At 38.8% G+C, this 27,268-nt stretch overlaps 4 protein-coding genes across 5 annotated transcripts in view; all 4 read right to left on the bottom strand.

Annotated features, from left to right (window-relative positions):
* pip5k1bb (phosphatidylinositol-4-phosphate 5-kinase, type I, beta b) overlaps positions 1-963 on the bottom strand; it is a 33,799-nt gene extending 32,836 nt beyond the window's left edge. The window contains exon 1 of the mRNA XM_037776953.1: positions 754-963. The gene's annotated coding sequence lies outside the window, so the exon portion shown is untranslated. The remainder of the gene's footprint in view (positions 1-753) is intronic.
* Positions 964-2,537: 1,574 nt separating this feature from the next.
* On the bottom strand, positions 2,538-5,069 carry LOC119492491. The gene is made up of 8 exons (XM_037776983.1): positions 4,822-5,069; positions 4,663-4,731; positions 4,335-4,574; positions 3,578-3,607; positions 3,417-3,494; positions 2,989-3,085; positions 2,819-2,878; positions 2,538-2,722 (listed from the first exon to the last, which is right to left on the bottom strand). The coding sequence occupies exons 1-8, from the start codon at positions 4,826-4,828 to the stop codon at positions 2,653-2,655; spliced, it is 651 nt and encodes a 216-aa protein (XP_037632911.1). The 5' UTR covers positions 4,829-5,069; the 3' UTR covers positions 2,538-2,652.
* Positions 5,070-10,193: 5,124 nt separating this feature from the next.
* Positions 10,194-15,980, bottom strand: LOC119492493. The gene is made up of 10 exons (XM_037776984.1): positions 15,589-15,980; positions 14,278-14,380; positions 13,687-13,755; positions 13,358-13,597; positions 12,468-12,497; positions 12,307-12,384; positions 11,874-11,970; positions 11,704-11,763; positions 11,440-11,607; positions 10,194-10,345 (listed from the first exon to the last, which is right to left on the bottom strand). The coding sequence occupies exons 2-9, from the start codon at positions 14,282-14,284 to the stop codon at positions 11,538-11,540; spliced, it is 651 nt and encodes a 216-aa protein (XP_037632912.1). The 5' UTR covers positions 14,285-14,380; positions 15,589-15,980; the 3' UTR covers positions 10,194-10,345; positions 11,440-11,537.
* A 2,411-nt stretch (positions 15,981-18,391) lies between these two features.
* unc45b (unc-45 myosin chaperone B) lies at positions 18,392-26,274 on the bottom strand. Of its 2 annotated transcripts, none has more exons than XM_037776928.1 (20): positions 26,140-26,274; positions 25,219-25,380; positions 25,071-25,107; positions 24,780-24,955; positions 24,399-24,488; positions 24,110-24,277; positions 23,745-23,910; positions 23,359-23,529; positions 23,086-23,257; positions 22,656-22,956; positions 22,294-22,388; positions 21,902-22,043; positions 21,668-21,808; positions 21,418-21,545; positions 21,059-21,125; positions 20,773-20,886; positions 20,431-20,546; positions 20,186-20,303; positions 19,930-20,085; positions 18,392-19,032 (listed from the first exon to the last, which is right to left on the bottom strand). In XM_037776928.1, the coding sequence occupies exons 2-20, from the start codon at positions 25,378-25,380 to the stop codon at positions 18,760-18,762; spliced, it is 2,793 nt and encodes a 930-aa protein (XP_037632856.1). In that variant the 5' UTR covers positions 26,140-26,274; the 3' UTR covers positions 18,392-18,759. The 2 variants fall into 2 exon arrangements, with proteins under 2 accessions (XP_037632856.1, XP_037632855.1); XM_037776927.1 differs by lacking the exon at positions 26,140-26,274 and adding an exon at positions 25,864-26,108 and having other exon boundaries at positions 18,760-19,032.
* Between the last annotated feature and the right edge of the window lie 994 nt (positions 26,275-27,268).

Here is a 27,268-nt window from a genome sequence, read left to right as displayed (position 1 = left end):
GAGTTCCAGTTTTGGCCCTCCAAGGGAAAAGTTTGGGCACCCTCGTTCTATACTCATAAGGAGGTTAGTTTTTCAGATTTCCATTACATTTATGTTATTAACATGAGGTTTTCTTTATCTGCCTCCTAATGTGTTACACAATCTCCCACATGCTTCATGCCTCATTCCCCAGCAAACTAGACAGACTTCCAGTTTCTCACTAAAATTGCAAGACAGAGTTGCAGACACATTGAAAAAAAATGACTTCCTCATTATTTTTAGTGGGGGAAAAAAAGTAAATGTTGACACAGCAAACAACACACACTAGTGACAGTCTATAGCAGCTACACAGGTTGTGCTACAGGCATTATTACCCCAAACAATAACAGTTAATGTATGTAGAGTTTAAGGGTGAAATCCAAATGAGCCACCTCCTCAACCACCAACACATTTAATTCTAAGCCTTCACTCACATTTTTTTGTTTAAATTATAGTAAAATAAGAAAGCAAAACCTTATACCTCTCACCTCCTGACCTTGACAATAATTCAAAACATATTATGTGAGAGGACGAGCTTGTAAAGTCAGGTGTATTGTTTAAAGAGAATAACACCTTTATAACAGTTTAAGCGCACCTGCAGTTTTCTCACCTGTCGCAACATCTGGAGACTGACACTTTGGCACACGAAACCTAACTGTGTCAGTACAGTTAACCTCAAAATCTGAACAGATATCTTGTGTTTCACACTAAATATCAAACTCATAGAAACCTTACCAGCCAATCGTCTTCTTCTGCGTAGAAATATTATTGTCCTCAGAGTGTCTGCTGCAGTCCTCACAGAAAGCCTCCAGCAGTCGATCTCCAACAGAGAAATAAACGCGGTTAAGAGGAATAAACGCTACATAATGTGGTGTGTTTCCACCACAAGCTGACTGTGTACAACTGAGGAGTCCCTCCTCCACTGAGAGCAGCGTGAAGTCCTGCGTGTCTCTATGTCCCTGCCCTGCCTCTCTACATACAGCCATGCCATTCAGTGCACCACTGGATACTAACATGAAGAGAGGCTCCATGATGCCCTCTGCAGGCTAGACAGGACTCCAGTCAAGTCAAGTCAATATAATAATAATAATAAGACATTTATTTATATAGCACTTCTCAAAACAGATGTTACAAAGTGCTTCACAAGACAATAAAAGCAGATAAATAAAGTAAAATATATGGTAACTGTTAAAATAGAACATCAGACAATAAAAAGCAGATAGAGTAAAAGAATATGGTACCTGCTAAAACAGAACATCACAGAACATATCAATGATAATAATAGAAGTGGTAAAATGGTAGGACAAGTTCATAAAACAAATATACAGTATATATACATAAATGTGTATAAATGTACACATGCGTCCAGAAACGGATGTGTACATACATATATTTAAACCATTCTACTTATAGGAATGCTATCCTAAAAAAATGTGTTTTCAAAAGTTTTTTAAAAGAGGATACAGAGTTAGATGATCGTATCTCTATAGGAAATGCATTTCAGAGTTTAGGAGCCCTGACAGCAAAAGCCTGATCGCCTCTTGTCACACAATTGGACCTGGGAACAGCAGGATGTAGCTGATCAGATGATCTCAGACCACGTACAGGCGAATAGGGTGTTAAGAGATCCAATATGTATTCTGGGGTCAGACCAAGTTGTGCTTTAAAAGTGAGTAATGCAATTTTAAAATGTATTCTAAATTGTAGGGGAAGCCAGTGCAATGATGCCAGGACTGACGTAATGTGCTCCCTTTTACTAATGCCCATTAGAAGCCTGGCAGCAGAATCCTGAACCAGTTGTAGTCGTGAAAGTTGCTTCTGACTGAGGCAGGAATACAAGGAATTACAGTAATCCAGTCTTGAAAAAATGAAAGCATGTATGACTTTCTCCATATCACTGAATGACAGAAAAGATTTTATTTTGGGGATTGTTCGTAATTGAGGAAAACAGGCTTGAATAACTGTCTTGACGTGCTTTTCAAAGGTGAGATTGGAGTCAAATGTATTTCTATAGCACATTTAAAACAACATGAGCTGACCAAAGTGCTTTACAGACATAGGCAGGATAAAAACAGGTCAACAGAGCAGACAACAAATCTCACACATCCACAGACAGAGACCAAGATAAAAATCCATGAGTAAAAGACTGTTATAATGAGCATTATAAAAGGCCAATTAGTCATCACAATTCAAGTACATTCAAAAGCCAAAGAAAAGCGGTGGGTCTTGGGTTGTGGTTTGAAAGACTCTGTAGAGGGAGCAGATCTGATGTGGAGAGTGGAAATCTACATCCAAGTCTTCAGTTTGTTCAGCAACAAACCTAAAATTAGTATGACAATAACATCCCTGTTATATTCCCCCTAATATATTAGTAGTTTAAAAAACTTTTACAGCTTTATATTCACATCTTAGTTGCATGATATGAGGCAGCCCTGTGATACTGAGTGGGACATAATAATAACATTCAGTAACTTGTGGTGGAGACTTGCACAACAGTGAAATAAAAAGGTAGACTGTTACATACATAATATGTTTATTTAAAAAATTAAGAAAAACAAGGCAAAAGCATGACATATCAAACAAAGCAAAAACATAAGAAGGAAAAAAAGAAGAGAGATGAGGCTGCAGGAGTTTTTAAGCTCCACGGTCACGTTGAGAGGGAGAGCTGCCACCATCCGAACCAGGACCACTATTGCAAGTATCACTGAAGGTGTAAAAAGTTAGAATGAGTATATTTAAATCTACATTTACACATACTATGGGTTATACTGTATATGCTGCCTATTTAATGTCCACTAACCTGTCCCTGGTTCCACCACGGCTTTGCATCTCTCTTAGGGGTACAGTCACATCAGATTCACTGAGACAAATTCATATTAAACATGGGGACATGTTAGTGACATGATATCACAACAGCTAAACATATGAATAAAGGAACTTTGTGAATAACAATAATTGTATATTGATTACCTTGCTGTCTGTTGGTTGTTGGCTGTTGATCTCTTTTTACAGAAACATGCAACTACTATTATTACTATTACTATTAGTAATACTAGAAATGAACCACCTGTGGAATCAAGAGAGTTATATTAAGACAATTGTATCAATACACAATAAATGCAACCCATCATACAATTTTGATCTCACCTGATTGTTAGCAATTGAAAGACAAACATCTCATTCTTGAGCAAAAGCAAGAAGAAAGAGAATGGGAGAGTAAAAGCAAGTTGAATTAGTAGCAAAAGCATAATTTTCCTTAATTCAACAATCAAAGCAGACATGGGTCACATGAAAGGTGAAAGAAAGATTCACCACTGGCTGCTGTCAATAGTTGCTTGTCCAAAAGCAGAGGAAACGTGGCGTAAGCAGAATCACATTTACTGGTGTTCAGAACTTACAAACCTCACCGACAATATATGGACGTTTTGCATGGACCTCACGCGTTCCCTCTGTGGTGACTTTTGGTGGAGTGGTAGCTAGAGGAAAGAGGAAACAACTCCAGTTGATGGCCAATCAAAACAGTGAGCAACATGATGTAAAGTGTGCAGGAAAAACTTACCATCAATAAAAGCACAAATGATGCTGTGGTCTAGTGGAGAAAACAAGAGAAGTGTTATTAAGTGTTAATCAGAATTCATTATTGGACATCAGAAAATAGATTTTACATGTATACAATGTGACTTTTTTTAATAAAGAAAATGTGCCGAGTGTGAAATTCTAAATTATGATCAGTATGAACAGTTCAGTCAATCATCTTACAGTACATATTGAACAGAAATACAGACTCTAGTTTGACATCAAGGGTGTCAGCGATTGAAAGTCAGCAAAAAACTGACATCCGAGCGATTCAAAGGCTAAAATGTGGATGTGGTTTTACTGTAAGAGGGTGTAAAGACATTTCCCCTCAAACCAAAATTATTGTCTAACAGCACCCTCGAAAGGAAGTGGTGAGTCATTGAGACAGTGAAGAATACAACTGGATAAGGGGTTTATATGACACAATATCTCTATCTCAATCAGAGTATGCAGGTAGAAGATTCATTCATTCATTATCCGTAACCGCTTATCCTATTCAGGGTCACGGGGTCACCTGAATATTCAGGTGTTTTAAAATTAGCATAAGAGGTTAACCAGGTTTCTGCAACCAATATTTGAGGTTTAAACATAAAAAAAATTAAAAAAATTAAAAAAAACAGGGATAGTAATGTGCATGTAAACACTCAATCTGTGAAATCTGTTTCAGATTGATGACGGAGTGAGTGATTGCAAGAAAATCATAATGTATATTAAGGGCTTTAGAAAGTAAATATAAATACCTGTACATTTTTCGGTCATAATATAACCGCCTTTCCCTTCAAATTCACAGTCAGCATCTGTATCGATGGAAACGTATGCCCGACGATCATGCTGGCAGACAGTGTTGGGTGGTGGAGGGCCAGCACAATTTGTGATGTGAGTGTGAGTCGGGACGGGAAGGTCGTTGCAAAAGACTATAGTCACATTTGCAGCACAGCCTGGATTCTTGCAGTAAAACAGATTCCTATAGCTCTTTCCACCTGTAAAATCATACAGTATATCTATGAAATATCTCACAAAAACATTTTTTTTAATCATGAGAGTGGTGTTAACAAGAGGAGACTCTACCTGGACTAGTTGTAACTGGAAAGCACTGAGTGAGTCCAGCAGCAAACAGCAGCAGAATGAAGGTCAGCTCTGTCAAGACAAAAGTACAAACTAAACTGAAGACTCTCTAATGGTTGACACTGGACAAAGTTTAAAGTTGGTAGATCGTCAGAAACTTACTAATCATGTTAGAGGTCGGTGCTGAGAAGGCTTCCTGGATCACAAAACACTATTCTGCTGCTTTCCACTGTTGATCACTGATGTATTGTTCCACCCACACTTCCTGTAGGAGACATACACTGATCAGCCATAACATTAAGACCCCTGACAGGTGAAATGAATAACATGAATAATCTCGTTACAATGGCACCTGGCAGTGGGTGGGATATATTAGACATCAAGTGAACATTTTGAACTTTGATCTTTGTGTTGGAAGCAGAAAAAATGGGCAAGGGTAAGGATGTGAGCGACTTTGACAAGGTCACCCTGAATACAACAACACAACATGTCTCCCCTAAAGTTCATCATAGTAAACAGTAGCATTGGTCCCTCTGTTAGTAACACTTGTTTCTTGTGTTGTTTGTCTTTGAGACATTTGAATATAATAGTGAACCTCTAACATGGACAAAGCTGAAAAACAGAGAAGAGGTGGTATTGTTACTGTAGTGAACATGTCTGGACATGTCTATTTATTTCAAAAACTGGAGAAAATTATATATGTTTGCTTGTGGAAATACACACAGTTGGCAGTTTATTAGTAATACCTTGCTAAAATGAATGTAGTCTACAACAGGTGTTTTGTTCTTTAGCCTGACACTCATTGAAATAAATGGGTTGGACTATACAGTAAAATTCAACAGCATCACAAACTGCAGCCTCCAAAATATCCCTACAGTTAAAATAAACACATCTCTATAAAATATAACCTTCAGGAAGGTATACTTAAAGGGACTGTTTATCATTTCTTACACGTATAAATCGGTGTCCCATGCGCGCTCGCATACGCTTTTCAGACAAGACTCCAACACAAACTACACGGAAGCACCAAAACCGCAGTTATGTCTCGTGGCCTCGCCGCCGGGGCCGTGGACAAAGTGCGTGCTTTTGTCCCCGGTAGTCTAATAATAAATATGCATAGGACATGGGATGAATTACAATCATGAAAATACAATGCAAAACAAAATCAATGATGAAAATGCCGAGAGTTAAGTAAGGATTCGAACCTGCGGTCAGTTCGACATTAAACTGCTGCTCTACCGACTGAGCTAAACGACATAACGGTAGTCTAGTGCAGGATATTGTATTAACTGGCAACTGTATGAACCAAAGGACAGTAGACATAGTTTTTTCCAACACTAAATCTAAACTTTTAAACATGTAATAAAACACCAGTCTCTGATTACGGACTCTTAACCAAATGAATGAGACACTACGCAGATAGCCTCCAGAGCAGGTGGCTGCTGTCAGAAGCAGTCTGTCTCTATGTACCAGGTCGTGAAGTAAACTGGCAACTTTAATGAGATGTAGCATATTACGATATAATGATAGCCTAATATAACCTACCTGGTTGGCTGATTATTAAATAAAAGTACACAGTCGCAGCAGAACTGTAAACTAACTCACCTCTGACAGCAACCGAGCTGAACCTGACCAGATACCGGTACACTTAAAGACCATCTTCTTCTTCTTCTTCGTCGTCTTCTCTCGGTTTCTGGCGGATTACAACCAACTTTAAGGTGCATACCACCACCTACTGTACGTGTGACATCGTGTCATTTTACACATTACTACGACTTCTACCCACCAATCCTGTGTCTCTTAAGAACATTAATAGATCCTTCCTGGTGCCTTCAACCCCCTCACCCCTCTGTTCCCAGTATCCCCATCAAATCCCAGTCCCGTCCCTCCTCTCTGACTTGGTCCTGTAATCTTTGTCTCTCAGCCTCATACTATTTTACAATAAAATGCACATTTTTATTTAACACCACAATCCCCACACTTGTCACTGTTCCTTTTCCTCATTAAAGGGACTGTTTGTAACTTCTTACACGTATAAATCACCAGGTCGTTGTTCCATGCACGCACTCGCATGCGCGCACTCGCGTGTGGCTGCACTGTTCAGACTCAGACTCCAACACAAACTACATGGAAGCACCAAAACAGCAAAGTTTTATCTAGTAAAGTCCGTCTTACAAAACAGTGTTGGCCGCGGTCTGAGGATGCGGGGGAGACCGTAGCTTTGGTCTCCAGGGCCGGAGTCTCTGCTGTACTCTGCTCCTCTGCTCCTCTGCCTGCCTGCCTTCACTCAGCTCGCTCCACCTCACTTGCATGCGCCCACACTACACACTGCAGAAGACTTCGTAGCTCTGACAATATCTAGTGAATGTACAGTGGACGTTTGTGCAGAAATAAATGCTGCAGCTCCTCCAGACCAACTGAGGTTTTCCGTGTCTTGTGAAGTGACGGGGCTCCGCAGCGAGCAACGTTATCGTCTCCGACCGGGTGCCGGTGTCTTCCCTGTTCCCTCCGACTGCGGCCGAGCGGCTGAGGCAGGAAAAGCCAACACTAGGATCAGCAGTGATTCATGGAGAGACCTTCGTCTGGTCAGCTAACATTACTGCCAAGCAGGTGAAATATAGTGATATTGTGGTTTTAGCTGACGTGAGTCGCCTCACTGTTTTGAGCGATGCTCGTTCATGTCTATTTAGAGCGAGCAAGCGCGAGTCTGACGCTGACTTTTGTTGACTTAACGGCCACAGGTGTCGCTGTTAACAAGCATTTCTGATTCTTACAAACAGTCCCTTTAAAGCTAAAGTGCTATTAAGACCTGTGTGATCCAGTCTGAGTCTTGTTAAGATGATTTCCTCCCTTCTGTTCCTTTCTTTATATTTCTTTGTTATGACCGACTTTTGTATTCTGAAATATCTCCTTCCTTTCTGGTCCTCCTCCCATCTTTTCTGCCATATCTCCACTCCTTTCCTTTTAATCACCGCCTTTCCTTCTCCTTTCCCAAGTAAAACTGGTACTGTTATTTCCTTTTGCAGCAAACTTTTTGCTAGTTTATCGGCAAACTCATTCCCTTTCACCCCCTCATGTGCTGGAACCCAACAGAATAATACATCTATACCCCCTCTATGCAGTCTTAGCAAGCTATAGTACAGTTTAATGAGTAGATCTTGCCTTGCAGCTTTTGTTGACTGTATACTTTCCAAAACAGCTTTTGAATTTGTGCATATCACCACTCTGTCAGGTCTGACCTCTTCAACCAACAGTAATGCAATAATGATTGCCACTACTTCTGCTGTATATACTGATACCTGATATTTTAAAATCGGGAATATAAACACCAACTCCCACACACTCCTGTTTATTCTTGGAACCATTTGTATATATTTTTGAGATAATTATTATAGCTGTTCCTGAGGTACACACTTGTTTTAACTCCCACTTCATTTAGTTGCCATTCCCTTTTCTTTTCTATGATACTAGTGTCTATTTTAACTTCTGGGAGCAGCCAGGGGGGTACGCTGCTAACTGATGTGGACCTGGTGAACTCTAAGGCCTCCAATCCATATGTCCTCACTCTTTCTTCCCATGTCCATCCAAATCCATACTCTTGAAACTTAGAATATATCCAACAGTTTTGAATTGTTACCTTTGATTATGTTCCCGCTTCCTTTTAATCAGACCCAATATGTAAGAGCCAATTTCTCTCTTCTTAACTCCAATGTAGTCTCTCCTGCTTCGATTAACACTGCATTAATGGGTGTTGACTTAGTAAATAATATACCATTACTCTGATTACTTTCATACGTTATCAGGTGTCTTCTACCAGAAATAATTAACTGACTACTGTTTCACATCTTCTATTTTCCACCCTGATGTTTGCTGTGTTTACACACCGTCACATCTAGCTACATGCTAACATGTTAGCTCTGTATCTCCCATCTTCTCACAGTAAATGTTTTCTTCTCCTCTGATCCAACCTTGACTCTGAATTTCCTGTCTGTTAAAAAGTCAATTATCCAATTATACAACCTCCCTCCAATACCCATTTACTTAGCTTGATAAGTAGCCCTTCTCTCCACATAGAATCAAGTGCTGAGTCAAGTCACAACCTGAACAGCTACAGATCCACGCTCAAATGTCTTAGGTCAAAGGCCGTGCTGTCACAACATTCCTCAGGGCGTGAATGGTGTGACAGTAGGCGACTGATCTGATTTCATATTCTGACTACGCTTCTTCACTATTTTTAGGTTTGTTTCAAACTGTGTATGTTTTCCATTTCCAAAATACTACAATGGCCTTTCATTTAGTCATTTCTACCAAGTGCTGAGTCAAGTCAGCTACAGATCCACGTTCAGAGGTCTTAGAAAAAAGACTGTGCTGTCATAACATTCCCACCCACACTCAGGATGGGAATGGTGTGACAGTAGACCAAGAGTGTTGAAAGACTGCAGAGAAGTTCGTTTTACAGCAGGTTTCGTGATGCATGAGGGTGGGGTTTACTGGTAATGTCATGGGTGGGTCTAATGCTATCTGTTTTTTAAGCTCAATTCTCGGCAATTCTCATTCTAGATTAAAGCCTAAACCATAACAGTTAGGCTATATGAATTATGACAACAGTTGGCTAAAATAATGAGCATAAAATATGAAATGGTTTTCCAGTGAGTTGTCTTTTTAAGAAATTAAGGTCGAGACTGAGTTTAACAAAAAATGCAAATAGTAGCCTTTGACTGGTATAAATGGTGATGTCGGGTGTGGTAATGAACCTTTCATTCTTCTGGCTTTACAGAGAATAGCTACCAAGAAACACTATGAGGGGTACTGTAAAGGTGCAGATGTGCTACAAGAGGAAATGTGTTGGTCTTCCAGTAAGCTATAGCGAAAGCAAGATGCTTTTCTTCAGAAATGCAATCAGAAATTCTTCACACTGCAAATGTCATAGCATAAAATTAATCATTCATCAATCATCAGTCAAGTCAGCTACAGATACACGTTCAGATGTCATGGAAAAAAGACTGAGCTGTCATAACATTACCACCCACACTCAGGATGGGAATGGTGTGACAGTAGACCTTATATACTAACTACACATAGGCCTAAACTAAATGGTATGTCCGATGAGTGTTGAAAGACCGCAGAGAAGTTAGTTTTACAGTAGGTTTCATGTAGCACACTTGTTTTTGATTGCTTATAATTCATTTATTTTACATAAATATTTTTATAGAAGTTCATGATTTTTTTTCAATAGCTTCCATGTAATGTGCCCCAGTGACTCCAAATCATTTTATATTTCCAGTGTAGTAATACATTTATGTATTGAAACCACTGGGTAACATTACAATGCTATTGAAAAAAAATCTATACAAATATTTCTATAAAGCACTAAAATAAAACCTAAGCTAAGATCGGAGAAGAGGCCTACATGTACCCAACTATAGATAGATAGATAGATAGATTGATTGATTGAATGAATGAAGTGCACTGCTTGACTCCTGCTAAAGTAGGGCCAAAAGTTTTTCCCTTTTAAAAAAATTTCGGGCACTTTGGACTTCTAACACCCCAAAAGGCACAACTACACCACACTGTCAACCATCATACCAAATTTGAAGTTCCTAAGTTAAATAGTTTTCAGGTTCTGCTCCTGAAACAAAAGTGTGAGACGCAAAAGGACGGAAGGACACGCGAAGCGCTATATACCCTTGTCAAGTTATTGATAAATATATGCAGTATCCCAACTTGAGAGAGATTGACACATCCACTCGAAGATTAACTGAAATCCACTCAATGACAAACAGTTTTTCCTTTTTCTCTCCTTTATTTTGTAGGTTGAGTTGAAGGTTCATTTCATTTTGGAATTAGTATCCATTAGTCATGTAGTCATTAATCATTAGCCATTAGCCATTATGTGAAAAACCTTAGAAATAGAAAAAATACAGAAAAGAAAATATACACATTATTACAAATAAGTATAAATAAGAACAAATTCATTTTTGAGACTTTGCAAAATTAATTCATCCTTATTTAATTTAATACACACACTCCTATTAAATGCCTCATGTTAAATGCAAATAAGCAAGTGCCCACTGCTGCAATAGCCTTTACCTTAACATAAAGGTAATATATATATATATTTATATATATATATATATACATATATATATATATATATATATATGTGTGTGTATTATATTATTTTATTTAATTACTATTTTTAATTATTTACTTAAACACAAAGTATTTTATAATTACGTTCGAGTTCATATTAAATCACGCAGTAATTTTAAACTACATTTCCCATAAGCCCATGTACTTCTCAGCACATTTGTGAATGAATGAACCAGGATATGCCGGCACTTAACAAACAAATCAACAAACAATCAACACCCTTTTAGCTCTTTGGTCGTCACAATTCACCGCCTCTCACTGTATTATCTACCAGACATTCAGATGGGTTCAAAACAAACAATCGGCAGCATTAAACAAACGATCTGCTACAAAGAAAGTTAAATTACCGGCAAAAACAGACGGACTACAGTTCCCCGTGCATAACAGCGCTACACAACAGGACCCTTTTTCTGTGACACTGAGTGTTACTTTTCTAAACTCCGGGTGTAATTAGATTAATTAGTCCCCTCTGGTTTACTCCCTGAGCACTCAGTTTTTCTAGTGGATTTATTAATCTACAAATTACTTTCTGATTTATTTATTTTCTATTTTTCTATTTATATTAATTACTATTTATTAATTTGTATAAAGCTTAATTTCCTGCAACCTTCAGTTTGACTTGACAACCCCAGACTACGTTGTCGTGGTGGTATAATAAAAGTTTAGATCAATCAAAGCAAAAACATAAGAAGGACAAAAGAAGAGAGATGAGGCTGCAGGAGTTTTTAAGCTCCACGGTCATGTTGAGAGGGAGAGCTGCCACCATCCGAACCAGGACCACCATTGCGAGTATCACTGAAGGTGTAAAAAGTTAGAATGAGTATATTTAAATATACATTTGCACATACTATGGGTTGTACTGTATATGCTGCCTATTTAATGTCCACTAACCTGTCACTGGTTTCTCCACGGCTTTGCATCTCTCTTAGGGGTACAGTCACACCAGAGTCACTGAGACAAATTCATATTAAACATGGGGACATGTTAGTGACATGATATCACAACAGCTAAACATATGAATAAAGGAACTTTGTGAATAACAATAATTGTATATTGATTACCTTGCTGTCTGTTGGTTGTTGGCTGTTGATCTCTTTTTACAGAAACATGCAACTACTATTATTACTATCACTATTAGTAATACTAGAAATGAACCACCTGTGGAATCAAGAGAGTTATATTAAGACAATTGTATCAATACACAATAAATGCAACCCATCATACAATTTTGACCTCACCTGATTGTTAGCAATTGAAAGACAAACATCTTAACCCTGAGCAAAAGCAAGAAGTCAGAGAGAAGATGGGAGAGTAAAAGCAAGTTGAATTAGTAGCAAAAAGCATCATTTTCCTTAATTCAACAATCAAAGCAGACATGGGTCACATGAAAGGTGAAAGAAAGATTCACCACTGGCTGTTGTCAATAGTTGCTTGTCCAAAAGCCGAGGAAACGTGGCGTAAGCAGAATCACATTTACTGCTGTTCAGAACTTACAAACCTCACCGACAATATATGGACGTTTTGCATGGACCTCACGCGTTCCCTCTGTGGTGACTTTTGGTGGAGTGGTAGCTAGAGGAAAGAGGAAAAAACTCCAGTTGATGGCCAATCAAAACAGTGAGCAACATGATGTAAAGTGTGCAGGAAAAACTTACCATCGATAAAAGCACAAATGATGCTGTGGTCTAGTGGAGAAAACAAGAGAAGTGTTATTAAGTGTTAATCAGAATTCATTATTGGACATCAGAAAATAGATTTTACATGTATACAATGTGACTTTTTTTTATAAAGAAAATGTGCCGAGTGTGAAATTCTAAATTATGATCAGTATGAACAGTTCAGTCAATCATCTTACAGTACATATTGAACAGAAATACAAACTCTAGTGTGACATCAAGGGTGTCAGCGATTGAAAGTCAGCAAAAAACTGACAGAGCGATTCAACGGCTAAAATGTGAATGTGGTTTTACTGTAGCAGGGTGCAGTGGCGGAATTTCCCTCAATCAAAAGATTGACTAACAGCACCCTCAACTGGAGGGATGAGTCCTGTCATGCACAAGTAGAGGCAGCAACATCAGAGGACAGCAGCAGAACATGGCCCATTTAGCATTTAAACTCTGCTGCATTTACTACTCTGCTTGATGTGGCTTCTCCATCTTACCAGCAGCGGATGGATTATCATTAAATTGATATCAACTCACAAGACAGACAGTGAAAAAAACAACTGGATAAGGGGTTTACATGACACAATATCTCCATCTCAATCAGAGTATGCAGGTAGAAGATTCATTCATTCATTATCCGTAACCGCTTATCCTATTCAGGGTTTTGGGGTCACCTATATATTCAGGTGTTTTAAATTTAGCATAAGAGGTTAACCAGGTTTCTGCAACCAATATTTGAGGTTTAAACATAAAAAAAACAGGGATAGTAATGTGCATGTAAACACTCAATCTGTGAAATCTGTTTCAGATTGATGACGGAGTGAGTGATTGCAAGAAAATCATAATGTGTATTAAGGGCTTTAGAAAGTAAATATAAATACCTGTACATTTTTCGGTCGTAATATAACTGCCTTTCCCTTCAAATTCACAGGCAGCATCTGTATCGATGGAAACGTATGCCCGACGATCATGCTGGCAGACAGTGTAGAGTGGTGGGGGGCCAGCACAATTTGTGATGTGAGTGTGAGTCGGGACGGGAAGGTCGTTGCAAAAGACTCTAGTCACATTAGCAGCACAGCCTGGATTCTTGCAGTAAAACAGATTCCTATAGCTCTTTCCACCTGTAAAATCATACAGTATATCTATGAAATATCTCACAAAAACATTTTTTTTTAATCATGAGAGTGGTGTTAACAAGAGGAGACTCTACCTGGACTAGTTGTAACTGGAAAGCACTGAGTGAGTCCAGCAGCAAACAGCAGCAGAAAGAAGGTCAGCTCTGTCAAGACAAAAGTACAAACTAAACTGAAGACTCTCTAATGGTTGACACTGGACATTAAAAAAGCTGTCTAGCTTGCGATCATAGAGCCTGATAATACAGGAATTATCATGTAAGAAACAACAGACTCACACAATGTTGTTTTTTACATTGTTTTTTAAATGTATTAACTGTTTTTGCAAGGGGACCTTATTGATGACCTAATTTACGATTGTTTGATTGTTTGAGTGTCCACTAAAAAAGATGTAAGGGTAAGTGAATCCAGTATGTTTTAGTGCCATGCTAAAAGTTTAAATCATATTTTGATTATTATTGGGACAATATTGTGAATCACAGTTATTTTGGTAGGATGATCATGACATGAAATTTCATATTGTCCCCTGCCTATGACCCACACCATTCAGCCTGATATACAGTACTTTTGGGAAATTGTTGGGTATTTTGTAATTCATCTGTTAGTTACACAACGACAATGCAATTGAGTAAGTTTTCTTTAAAGTTGGTAGATCGTCAGAAACTTACTAATCATGTTAGAGGTCGGTGCTGAGAAGACTTCCTGGATCACAAAACACTATTCTGCTGCCTTCCACTGTTGATCACTGATGTATTGTTCCACCCACACTTCCTGTTGGAGATATGCACCGATCAGCCATAACATTAAGACCCCTGACAGGTGAAATGAATAACATGAATAATCTCGTTACAATGGCACCTGGCAGTGGGTGGGATATAAACTGGGAAAAAAAGTCCGGAAACTTGTGTTTGGTTGATTATTTCTCTGTTGTTACAATACTAATTGGCATTGTATTTTACATCGTTGGAAAGCCTGTTTATTTACCTTCACAATGATGTCCAACTTGTAAGGATCATGCATTTGTGGGATGAGCAGCACAGCAGATTATGTGGGTAGCGCCCAAGAAAAATTTGCCAAAATGCTCTGCTCTTTTTCCCCCCAGTTTATTAGACAGCAAGTGAACATTTCGAACTTTGAACTTTGTGTTGGAAGCAGAAAAAATGGGCAAGTGTAAGGATGTGAGAGAGTTTGACAAGGTCACCTTGAACACAACACAACATGTCTCCCCTATAGTTCATCACAGTAAACAGTAGCATTGGTCCCTCTGTTAGTAACACTTGTTTTCTTGTCTTGTTTGTCTTTGAGACATTTGAATATAATAGTGAACCTCTTTACATGGACAAAGTTGAAAAAAGCTATCAATCAGAGAAGAGGTGGTATTGTTACTGTAGTGAACATGTCTGGACATGTCTATTTATATTATGAAATATACATAGGACATGGGATGAATTACAATCATGAAAATACAATACAAAACAAAATCAGTAATGAAAATGCTAATGGTGGGACTTGAGGATGCAAACATAACAACGTGAAACTCCTACTCTACTGACTGAGCTAACCGACATTACTTTCAATGACATCCTGGGTTTTATTTTCATTTTCAAAAACCAGGTTTGTGCAGATGGGTGGAATTACTGTAGGCTATGTTAAGAAATGCTCCAGTGCAGGATATTACATTAACTGGCAACTGTGTCAACCAAAAGACAGTAGACATATTTTTTTTCCAAAACTAAATCTAAACTTTTTTTCATTTTTACTTTTAAACATGTAATAAAACACCAGTCTCTGATTAAGGACTCTTAACCAAATGAATGAGACACTTAACACATGTTATATAATAGCCTCCCCCCCAGAGCCGGTGGCTGCTAACCACTGTCAGAAGCAGTCTGCCTCTTTGTACCAGGTCGTGGTCGTAAACTGGTAACTCTAATGAGATGCAGCCTATTTAGATATAATGATAGACTAATATAGCTTACCTGGTCGGCTGATTTTTAAATAAACGTACATGAACAGCTACAGATCCGCGCTGAAATGTCTCAAGAGGCGTAGAGGCGACTGATTTGATGGCGTTGTTATTACGCATAAACGTAAGGGTATTTACGCATAAGCTTAAGGGTATATCCGTGCGTTGAAAGACCGCGGTGAAGTTAGTTTATAAGTTGGATAATGCTATATATAATATTGATATATTCGACATTTACTCACTCCGTATGTCTCCGGTGTCTTCTGGCTCGCGCTAAACAACTGGAGGTGCATTTAGGGTCCACCAGTAAATTGGTTGTGAGAGGTGGAGGCGGACGGTTGGCATCAGCAGAGCCTATAGCCAATGTTTATCCGCCAATAGAGGGCGCACACAAAAAAAACATTACTACTACTACTACTACTACTACTAATAATAATAATAATAATAATACAAATTATATAAATTGTTAATATTTGTGTTTTAAATATGGAAAGCACCCAGTAATATGTGTAATTTGATTGTAATGTGATTATATTTTGTATTAATAATCTGAATCTGTAAAGTAACTAAAGTTGTCAGATAAATGTAGTGGAGTAAAAAGTCTAATATTTCCCTCTGAGATGTAGTTGAGTAGAAGTAGAAAGTAGCAGAACATGGAAATACTCAAGTAAAGTAGAAGTACCTCAAAATTGTATTTAAGTACTTAGTTACATTCCACCACTGAGTACATTTTATACTGTTGTGTTTTTTAAAAGCATTATTTACTCTTTCTGTTGGAATAAAATAATTGTTGATTATTTAACTGCAAAGTAGTAATGTGTTTTTGATACCTTCGCTTTTTTTTGCATTAAATCATGCCGGGATGTTTGCTGACATTGATTGGATGTGGCACAGCTCTACCTAGAAAAATGTCCACCAGCTGCAACTGGCTATAGGTGTTGTTGTTTTTCTCAAGCCGCACACTCATACACACGTGCACTTTCATAGATACATGCTTCATTTCCCTAGAAGGTGATGGTCATAGACACAATATAGGAAGTGAATGAACAGGATGACGTCCACGTGCATCTTGCCACAGATTCTATTTACAGGAACCCTGCTGATTCACCTGCAAATGCATGTGGCATAGGTTTACTGGTAATGATCATCATTGTTATGGGTGGGTCTAATGCTATCTGTTTTTTTAAGCTCAATTCTCAGCAATTCTTGTTCTAAATTAAAGCCTAAACCATAACAGTTAGGCTATATGAATTATGACAAGAGTTGGCTAAAATAATGAGCATAAAATATGAAATCGTTTTCCAGTGAGTTGTCCTTTGACTGGTTTAAATGGTGTTGTCGGGTGTTGTTATGAACCTTTCATTCTTCTGGCTTTACAGAGAATGGCTTAAAGGCTACCAAGAAACACTATGAGGGGTAAAGGTGCAGATGTGCTACAAGAGGAAATGTGTTGGTCTTCCAGTAAGCTATAGAGAAAGCAAGATGCTTTTCTTCAGAAAATGCATCAGAAATTCTTCACACTGCAAATGTCAATGTGACATAGCATAACATGAATAATTTTTCAAGGAAAACACCTGAGACACCAGCACTTTTGAGTCAGACCTCTCCACTCAAAGTTGACTATTACGTGCATAAGCTGTGTTTTTTCAGAGAGCTGTCTTTTCATCCCACCCATGACAATGATGATCATTACCAGTAAACCCCAGCCTCATGCATTACAGGGGAATCTACAGGGTTTCTGTAAATAGAATATGTGGCAAAATGCAGGTGCATGACCTTGTTAACTCACTTCCTATATTGTGCAGGCTAGACCATCACCTTCTAGGAAATGAGGCATGTAATCTATGAAAGTGTTTGTATGAGTGTGCGGCTTGAGAAAAAAACAACAACACCTATAGCCAGTTGCAGCTGGTTGACATGTTTCTAGGTAGAGCTGTGCCACATCCAATCAATTTCAGCAAACATCCCGGTATGATTTAATGCAAAAAAAAAGTGAAGGTATCAAAACACCTTACTACTTTGCAGTTAAATAATTAACAATTATTTTATTCTAACAGGAAGAGTAAATAATGCTTTGAAAAACACACCAGTATAAAATGTACTCAGTGGTGGAATGTAACTAAGTACTTAAATACAATTTTGAGGTACTTGTACTTTACTTGAGTATTTCCATCTTCTGCTACTTTGTACTTCTACTCAACTACATCTCAGAGGGAAATATTAGACTTTTCATCTTTTCAATCAAATTCCTCTAATTTACAGTCGGTTGGTCTAGAAATTTCAGTGGAACTGAGTTTAACAGTGGTTTTAAAGGGCACAGAAAGTGTGTGTAAGTCAAAACTATTTGTAGCCATATTACAGTAAGTGATGTTTTGGGGTTTAATAAGTGTACTTTAGGCTACTTAAGCTTCATGCTTATAATCAATTTATTTTACATAAATATTTTTATAGAAGTTCATGATTTTTTTTCAATAGCTTCCATTTAATGTGTCCCAGTGACCCCAAATAAATTTCTATTTCCAGAGAAGTAATAGGTTTATTTATTGAAATCACTGGGCCACATTACATGAATGCTATTGAAAAAAAAATCTATACAAATATTTCTATAAAATAGAACAAGCACTAAAATAAAAATAAAACCTAAGCTAAAATCAGAGAAGAGGCCTACATGTACCCAAATATAGATAGATAGATAGATAGATAGATAGATAGATAGATAGATAGATAGATAGATAGATAGATAGATAGATAGATAGATAGATAGATAGATAGATAGATTGATTGATTGATTGATTGATTGATTGATTGAGGTGCACTGCAAATTAACACGGAAACATTTACTGTGGAACAAACACACGTAAACTGCTCAGTCTTTAAACATTCATTCACAGTGACAGCTCAGCACAGATGGAAATAAAATAATACACTTCTTCTCAAACTAAGAAGAGATGCATCCTGATCCAATCCCCCATACAGTATGTGCTTATTCGACTGGCCAAGCCCCAAATAGCCTCTTTAAAAAAACACTGATTTATATTGTGAGAGATTATCAATAGAGATTTGGAGCTGGGTTGGAGAATCCTTTCATATCTTTGATGTGGGAAAAACATTTGAAAAAAAAGTCTATATTTAAAGGAAATAAAGAAGAATGTCCATTTTTGTTTTTTGTCTTATTCCCAGCATTTTAAGAAGGGCTGGCGAAGGGTTTGATGAAACCAAGCTCCATAGCTTTGACCAGACATGTGCGTGCTGCATCGATGGCATCCTGCCTCTTGGGATTGTCCTCCGCCTTGCCAATCACGGAGAGGATTTCCAGGAGCTCACTCTCTATCAGCTTCTTTGCCAGCTCATTGTCGTCAGAGTTGAGCATGTTGTAGACAACCACAATGCCACGATGCTGTACAGAAGGGTTGGTATGGATACACAATCTCTGCAGAATCTCAAGCCATTGGGTGGTCTGTTGGGGGAGATCAGAGAGTCAGTGACACTGGTAAAATGTGATTAAAAAATGTCACAGGCTGCTTTTCAACTTTTAACACTTGCAGTCCTAAACAGTGGAACCTATGAGTAAGTTAGTGTAAATATAACTCAGCTATTTTTTTATTTTCATTTTGGTTAAAGGGGATCTCCTCTGATTTTACTTGTGACCATCAGTTTACCTTTGACCTTTAAAAAACTGTCTTTAATGGCTCTGGTGAAGCTTGGACAGAAAATATTCCCTGATGATTTAATACTGATGTCATAAGCCTCAGCTCGGGCTCAAAGATGGCAAATTTATAAGAGAGAACCATGGGTATTTTCTAGGCAGGGAGAGTGATAAAAATATGCTATTGAGATGTATATTATTAACTGTAGGATCCCATGTTTTTAGCGGTTGACCAACTCAAAGTCAGGCCATCACAACCTCTGCTGCTTACATTTTGACTATTCTTTTTTCTTAATGTGTCTCTCACAAGTCTGTCTCACACAACGTTATGGAAGTGCTATACTAAATCATTGCAGTAATGGTGACGTAGCAATTTGAAAACCATTCTTAACCTTAGTTACAGTATCATAGGCTTGAGTTTATACCAGCTATATTAGGCTGTTTTGTGAGACACCACAAAAGTGCATGAAAAGTGTCAAAAAAGTTAATTTTGTTGAAGTATTACAGATTAATGACATAATGTTTTTGCAATCTTATACACAGAGACATTTGCTGCTGTGGATTCTGCCAGGTTGTGTAAGTTATCCGTTCTTGAGAGAAAGCAAACCAAGGAATTTCTGGGCATTTTTTTAATGGTGGGGCACACCTTTCAAAACAGACTCTGATGTGACACTATAATATTCTACAGTAAAACTCTGTTGTACATACCACCAGGGTCATTTTGCGGCAGAGTTTCTTCTGAGCAGCAGTGAGCATGGCGACAGCTCCAGCTGCAGCTTGCTGAAGCTTTTCGTCGTCCTCGCCACATAGCAGTATCAGCAGCTTCATCTTATCATTGCCATCTTGCAGATAACGCTCTTGGACCTAAGACACACAGAGTTGGCCTGTTGGACACTTGTTTCTCACGTTGACTATGCATCATCCATTATTATGTGAGGTTTTTAAGCTGCTTGTCTCCTCTCACCTCTTTACATGTTACAAGGTTGCACATGCATTCAGTGGCCGCCTGTCTGATCTGCTCATGATCCTCAAACATGTAGTTCTCAATCTCTGGCAGAGCTTTCTCTTTCACAATCTTTACTCTATGAAACAGATGGTGGTTAAGGTGAGAACACTCAATAAGGCAAAATCTGCAAGCTGCAGTACACTTTGAAGGAAATGAGCTATTAAGCATCACACATAATATCATGTGATGCTGAAAAACGTTACCTTAGTTTGTCACTGTAACCAGCCAAGTTGGTGAGGCTTCTTAGAGCTTCATAGTTCTCCATTCCGTCTCTGTCTGTCTGAAGGAGGCTAACTATAGGTCGCACCACCTCATACACCTGTCAACCAAGACAGACAGGGAATTTTATTTTTAAAAAGTAATTTGTATTCCAGCATATAGAGAGACAAAGAAACAAAGACAAGTGAAGACAATGACAAAAGTGGAAGAAGTGTAGGCAAGGGGGGATTAGGTACTGCAGTAAATATCCATTCACCTTCCCTCACTATCTTATCAAAGGGGACTGATATAGAAATAAACAAAATCACTACTGTTTTATGTCTTACCCTCTCTCCAGGGAAGGCAATTTCTGGGTTGGAAATAGATGCAATCTTGGCAAGGGCGTGGCTGGCCTTTACCTTCCCAGCAGCTGTTCCTTCCAGGGCAAGTGGTATCAAAGCCTGATGGCAGAGACAGAACAATGGGGATATTGTTCAACAACTTGTTTGTCCAGTTAATTTTTCCCCCCAGTTTTCCAATGATTCAGTTGTGGAACATGTGAAAACATCTACGTTCACGTTATTGTGGCTTTGTGATGTGTCATAGATTCACACTACATTGATTGACACTCACCTTTCCCCCACCTTGGGCCACAATAGTACCACGATCTTTGGCATCCATTGACAAAGCCAAGAAAACCCTAAAGATATAAAATAGGTTTAAAAATAATATATTTCGAAGCAATGTTGCAGTTTAAGGAGGAATAAACAAAAAATTGGAAGTATACTCTGTAGCTTGCATTCCCTAATCTCTGTAAGGGAGCATTTAGAAATAAACTAAAGTCACCCTCTGTGAGGTGACGAAAATGTACTGTATCAAAATGGGAATGGCAAATAAAAAGGCATTCATTGGCATCAGCTTAACTGTGGCCGAGCTGTCATGATATGACTCATGACATGTTGTGATGATGCATCAAAATAATTCCCCCCTACCTTGACAGCATCTCCTTGGTCTGGTCGGTCAGGATGGAGCTGTCAGCTTTGACCATGACGGCAAGCGCTGAAGTGATTCCAGCCTTCAGCAGCCTTTTCACTCTCTTATCAATAAAGTCCTTCTTGTCCTGAGAAAAGAAAGTATACAATGTATATATGTACGCAGATGTGTAACATAACATGCTCTACCTATGTCAATTTTGTGATCTGTCAGAGAGAATGGTTTGGTTTCCTTTTCTTCCTCTTTTACCTTGGGGTGTTGCTCAGGCACATGTTGCTTTGAGAACTTTGCTAGTTGAACCAACTCAGGCAGGATATCCTTCTTTTCATAGCAGTTGGTGCAGTTGACCAGGGTGCAGGTTACAGCATATATGATTGTCTTGTCCGTAGACTAATAACAGAGAAAGGAGAGAGGTTATTTCTAATATCTAATCAGATATACTCTACAGTATTCTGTGTTTCCTCCTGTATGTTATTTTCATACCTTGGCCAGGTCAAACATGGCTTTCAGGGCATGCTCATCCTCAACAAAGTCATCTTTCACGTCAGCATCATTTGTTAGATAAGCTAAACCCTCAATAGCCCACTTCCTGGTTTTGGTATCAATCTGGGGATTACAGAGCCACCTATAAAAAAGAAAAAAGAAAGTAATGATGTGGCAGGACTGCACAATACAATGACATTCTGATACTCATATTGTAAGGAATTATATCAATTTTGCATCAAAATAAGATAACTAATTAGGTATGTAGCATATATTTAAAATATGCTGATGCTAGTATCAGTTTTCTCATCAATTCTCTACATCTACCAATACTATCATTATGGATAATAACCTGCTAGATTCTAGCACAGTCAGTCTGTGTGAGTACTCACTTTCTGCACTGCTTGGCCAGCTTCTCTGTGGAGCCCTCAGCAAACTGCCTTAAAGCGTAATCATCACCTCCAGCTGAACCCAGTTTACAGAGACCCTGCAGAGGACATGGACATGAGTATGTATACCAAAAAGATCTAGAAGTTGTATAGTCAAATTGAAGTTCTTTACATTCTATGTATCAAAGGGAACTTCTTTACGCAGTGTAACAATAGCTGCTCACTATGTTTTCCAGTACTGTTTTATATTGCTCATACTTTGACTGTGATGTTTATATTGTTATTCTTTATTGTGCATGGGCTGTGGCAAAAATCATTGAATAATAAAGTTCTACTCTGTTCCATTCTTCGCTTGGCACACTCACCACCAGCGAACGTATCTTAATCTTCTCATTCTTGGTCTTCTTGTAGATGTCCTTGAGCAGTGACACGCCGTTGGTGATGATAAAGGAGGCCCGGCTCATTTTTGAGGAGGAATGGATCAGGGCCTCCACAGCAACCATCTGGTCCACCTCACGTTCGGAGGCACACAGTGCCACCATCATTTCCATTATGCCTTGCCGTCCAACCAGGGCGTTACCGACATCAAAGGGACCCTGAAGCAGCCCTGAGATGACGTTAATAGCATGAATGGTCTTGTCCATGTCGTTGGGGTCAATTTTGGACCTGTGTAAAATGAAGAAAGGACAAGGAAGGAAAAAAGCATCAGAGTGTAAATTATGTTGGCTTGGTCTCCATTTAGAAAGTCTTGTCTACAACTCTGGTAAATGGTGAATCTGTATTTTATGGACATACCTGATATATTCATCAGAAACTTCCCTGAAGTTGTCTCTCTCTGGGTCACATGTGAGGTCCTCATAGAGCTTGGTGAGGAGCACGCTGGCAATCAGCTGTGTGTTCTCTGACATGGGCAGCTGGTCTGGCAGTTCGGGAACCTGACCACACACCTTGAGGATCTTCCTCAGACCTGGAGGTCAAACACAGATATCTGGTGAATACACAGGGAGTCTGCAGCAATGGACTGTAGCTCAAACTAAATAAGTGACCCAATGCAGCTGTCTGGCTCACCATGGTCAATAGTGAAGAGGGTCCTGGAGTTGTTTTTGTCTTTCAAGTTAGTGCGGGGTACATTCTTGCTCAGGAGGTTCAGTGCCTGGTCTCTGCCATGGCCAGACACTTTCTTACTAGCAACCATCTCCAGCAGAGAGAGGAGAATGGTTTTCAGGTCTTTAGATGCATCTGCAGATGGACAGATGATACAAAAGAACGTATGTCTCAGTCAGTAGTGCTGTGAAAAATACTAACAGCAGCAAAGCCACAGCCATTTCCCTTTAACACTCTGTCTTTGATTCTCTGAAGTTAAGTTGAAGATTAAAAATTAAGCTCTGTATAAGTCTCCATAATGAAATCGACTTTTTGTTACAAAATGTTAGAATTCATAGATTTTGTCTCACCCAAAACCAATGCCTCTTCTTTCCCATATTCCCTTTTATCTTCACCAGTGAGGGAGTCGTTGATGCACTGGAAGAGGTTGCAGGTGGCCAGTGCGATCTCCTCATTGTCAACAGCCATGATGCTGCACATCTTATCAATGCCCACCATGTGAATAACAGCCATGGCCTGTGTAGGGAAAGTAAAAAGAAATATAAACTAAGGATATTTTGTGAAATGAAAATAATATTAAACTTATTTCTAATGGCATCATATGGGTAGAAGTTGTACTTTTAAAGTTTGTGTTTGGAAAAGTGTGCATAGTTGGCAGTATTGTCTTCCCAACTCTTTCACTTTGTCTTGACTCCTTTTCTATGAGTATGCTCACCCGAGCTTTGTGTCCTGTGCACACCCCTGACAAAGTACGAATAGCTGCCAGGATCATCTCTTGGTTACTCGTCTCTATCATGTTGAGCAGCAGAGGCACTCCATTGTTCTGGAAGATTCTCTCTGCTCCGGCATCTTCTCTTGACAGCACAATCAGGTTGTTAGCAGCCTAGACATAAAAGAATAAATAGCTGAAGTGAAACCAGCAATACACGCACATCCACATGCTGAAAAACAGGAAGGTCATTGACTAATTCCGTTACCTAATTCATATTACAGAAAATACCCACTTTTTCCCGCTTGTCCTTTTCCATTTCGTCATCAAGGAGAATGTCAAACATGTTCTGTACCCTCGAATCTGTGGAGAATGTTGTCTTGAGCTGTGGAGAATCAAAATGAAACGTTCATCATTTCCTGATGCTGACATGTCGAAATCTTATAGCCTACGTGCATTTGGTTTGTGGTTCAGTATAAGTCCATCTGTCCTTAGTATCAAGAAACATTTATTTCTAATGCCACAACCAAACTAATCTGATTTATACCCAAAAGATCATTGTTGACTACATGTAGCAATGCTGATTTAGTGTTGCTGAATGCATTTATGGAAAGTAATGTGTGTATCTTGTACATGAACCTCTATATGTGGGTGTATTGTTCTTTATAATGCTGACCTTGGCCTGGATGTCTGCTCCCAGCCTGCGGAGAGTCTCCAGGAAGGTCTTATTCTTTGGTTCGATGGTGGCACATCTCTGCACATCTTTGAAAGCCATGTCCAATTTTCCTAGTTTCTCCAGCGCTTGGCAACGCCGGTACAAGGCTTTAATATCTGCTGCATCAACATCAATTGCTATAAAAGAAGACAAAAGAGTTAGAATGAGCTTGTGGCCTTTGGTATAAGTTCACATTTGTTTTTGGTGTCATTGTTGCTATTATTTTGTTTGATTCTGTATTTATCACACTACCTTTAGATGCATCAGATGCCGCATTGGTGTAGTTTTCCTGTAAGAAAAACAGAATTTAAATAACAGTATAAACTTGCCAAAGAAAATGCAAATATAATCAAATGTGGTATGTTTTTTTTTGTGCCGCATGCTTTACCAAACTGCTTACCTCTTTTAGGTAGCATGCAGATCTGTTCCTGTAAATGACAGCAAGCACTTTTTTGTCCTTGCATGCCTTAACGGCTTTAGTGTAGCACTCAATAGCCTTGTCGGTATCTCCTGCCTGGAAGTGTTTGTTTCCCTCATCTTTTAACTGGATCGGGTCTTCCATCTGGTAGTGATAGGGATTATCAGTTATGACATCAAATCTACAGATCACATAACTTTGGGTTTTTCATGTAAAATCCAACCTGGTGGTCAACACTTATATTGCATTACAACAATTTCAGTGTCATCAGTCAATCAAATGTAAATGCAATATTTCAACTAATCAAGCCACCAAAGCTCCTTACCAAAATCACACATTTCAATCACACAAAGAGATTTCTGGATACAAACACATACATACAAATATTTCAAATAAGCTAAAGATCAAAAACACATTTGCCAAACAGTTTTACACGTTTTTGTCATTTCAAAGGTAAAGAGCATTAGAATAGAAACATAGAGGAAGTTCAAAACGCACATGTACGGCATGTGCGTTACGTTATGTACAGACCCTTATTTCACAATCATCCTGGAGAATAGTAATCATCTGTAAGCTTACTAATATTATTTAAAACTACTGTAGCATTAGAAATGTTTTTATTCTTACCCTTGTCGGTAATCAATGTCCTGCTGACCTGGGTCTCGTGTAGCAAATGGCCATGCACATGTTATCTCTAACTTTAAATGGCCTCCCCTCAGGCCTTATTTGGGCACGGTCTCGTACCCCAGTTGGAGCCTTGCAACAAATGCCACTTTCCCAATGGACAGACACCTCCTGTCATCTAGGCACAGTCTATCCCCCTACTTATCCTAAGTACCCCCTGCATACCTGAATGTCACTCAAATGAAAAAAAACAACAGATCTGTGAAAGCCGTACAGTACCTTTAGGATTGTGCGTTGTGTCTCTTGCTATGCGAAGATGGTCTGGACCTCTAATCCCTAATGTTTGCTACAAACTTTTTCTGTCTTTTGGAACCACCCCCCACCAACACCTCATTTATATTAGTGGATCTCAATGAGGTGGGACAGAACCGAGGTGGACCATCCATCACACATAGGGGTTCACTGCAAGCACACTAAAACCCTGAAGAACAACTTTATGCCAAAGGTCTTCATAGACCATGATTACTAGTGTTGCAACAAATATCCTTCCAGTGTCTTTGAATTATCCGAGGCTTTATGAATAAAATTTCTTTTCCATTCAGTGAAGTCTGTGAGAGTGACCCCCTCAAAGATGGTCTGCTCCTGATAAGGTCTATTTAGGGCACAGACAGCTGAGAGCTCTCCAGCGCAAATGCTTGATGCCAAAGTATTAGGAGGGGGGTTAAAAGAGTTGAGTGTATGGAGACAGTGGGGGGGACTGACAGCTGCATGGCCACAGAGAAACCTGGTAGCTTCTGGAAAGAGAATGATCTCGAGCCCATGAGTTGGGGCTAGGCATTTTGTTGTGATGGTTAGAATAAGGGTCAGGGGTAAGATAATGTTTTATATCAAGAAGGGTCCTCATAAGTACAGTATACAATCAGAATCAGAAATACTTTATTGATCCCGGGGAAATTGGTGAAGCAAGTACAAATGTGTGTGTGTGTGTGTGTGTGTGTGTGTGTGTGTGTGTGTGTGCGTGGTTAGAGAACATTTCCAGACTAATGAAAATGTCCACAAGATACAGTGAAATGATCAAATGTGTATGACTAATCACCATCAAGATGAAGTGAGGAAGTAGAAGAAGTGTCTTGTTAAATATCCATGGTGTTGTGCTTTCTGGCTTCACATGCTTTGTATGAGTAGTACTGGTAGGCCTGACAAAGCACATGTGTGGTTCATCTGTTTTCCAGTTTATTAAATGTCTGAGTCTCACAAGCATTGAAGCTCTAACCTGGCAGGTGAAACAAAAAATACCTCTTTCACACCGAGGACTGGATGAAAACGGTGAAAAAGTTACAAAATTGTCTATGTAATCAAAATCATGTGTAAGAGACTTCATAAAAAACAAACATGAACACATACATAC

This window comes from Sebastes umbrosus, chromosome 8 (genome assembly GCF_015220745.1).
Source record: "Sebastes umbrosus isolate fSebUmb1 chromosome 8, fSebUmb1.pri, whole genome shotgun sequence".
In the NCBI taxonomy this organism is placed as follows: domain Eukaryota; kingdom Metazoa; phylum Chordata; class Actinopteri; order Perciformes; family Sebastidae; genus Sebastes; species Sebastes umbrosus.
The sequence above is the reverse complement of the archived record's forward strand: the minus strand, read 5'-3'. Positions and strand labels throughout refer to the sequence as shown.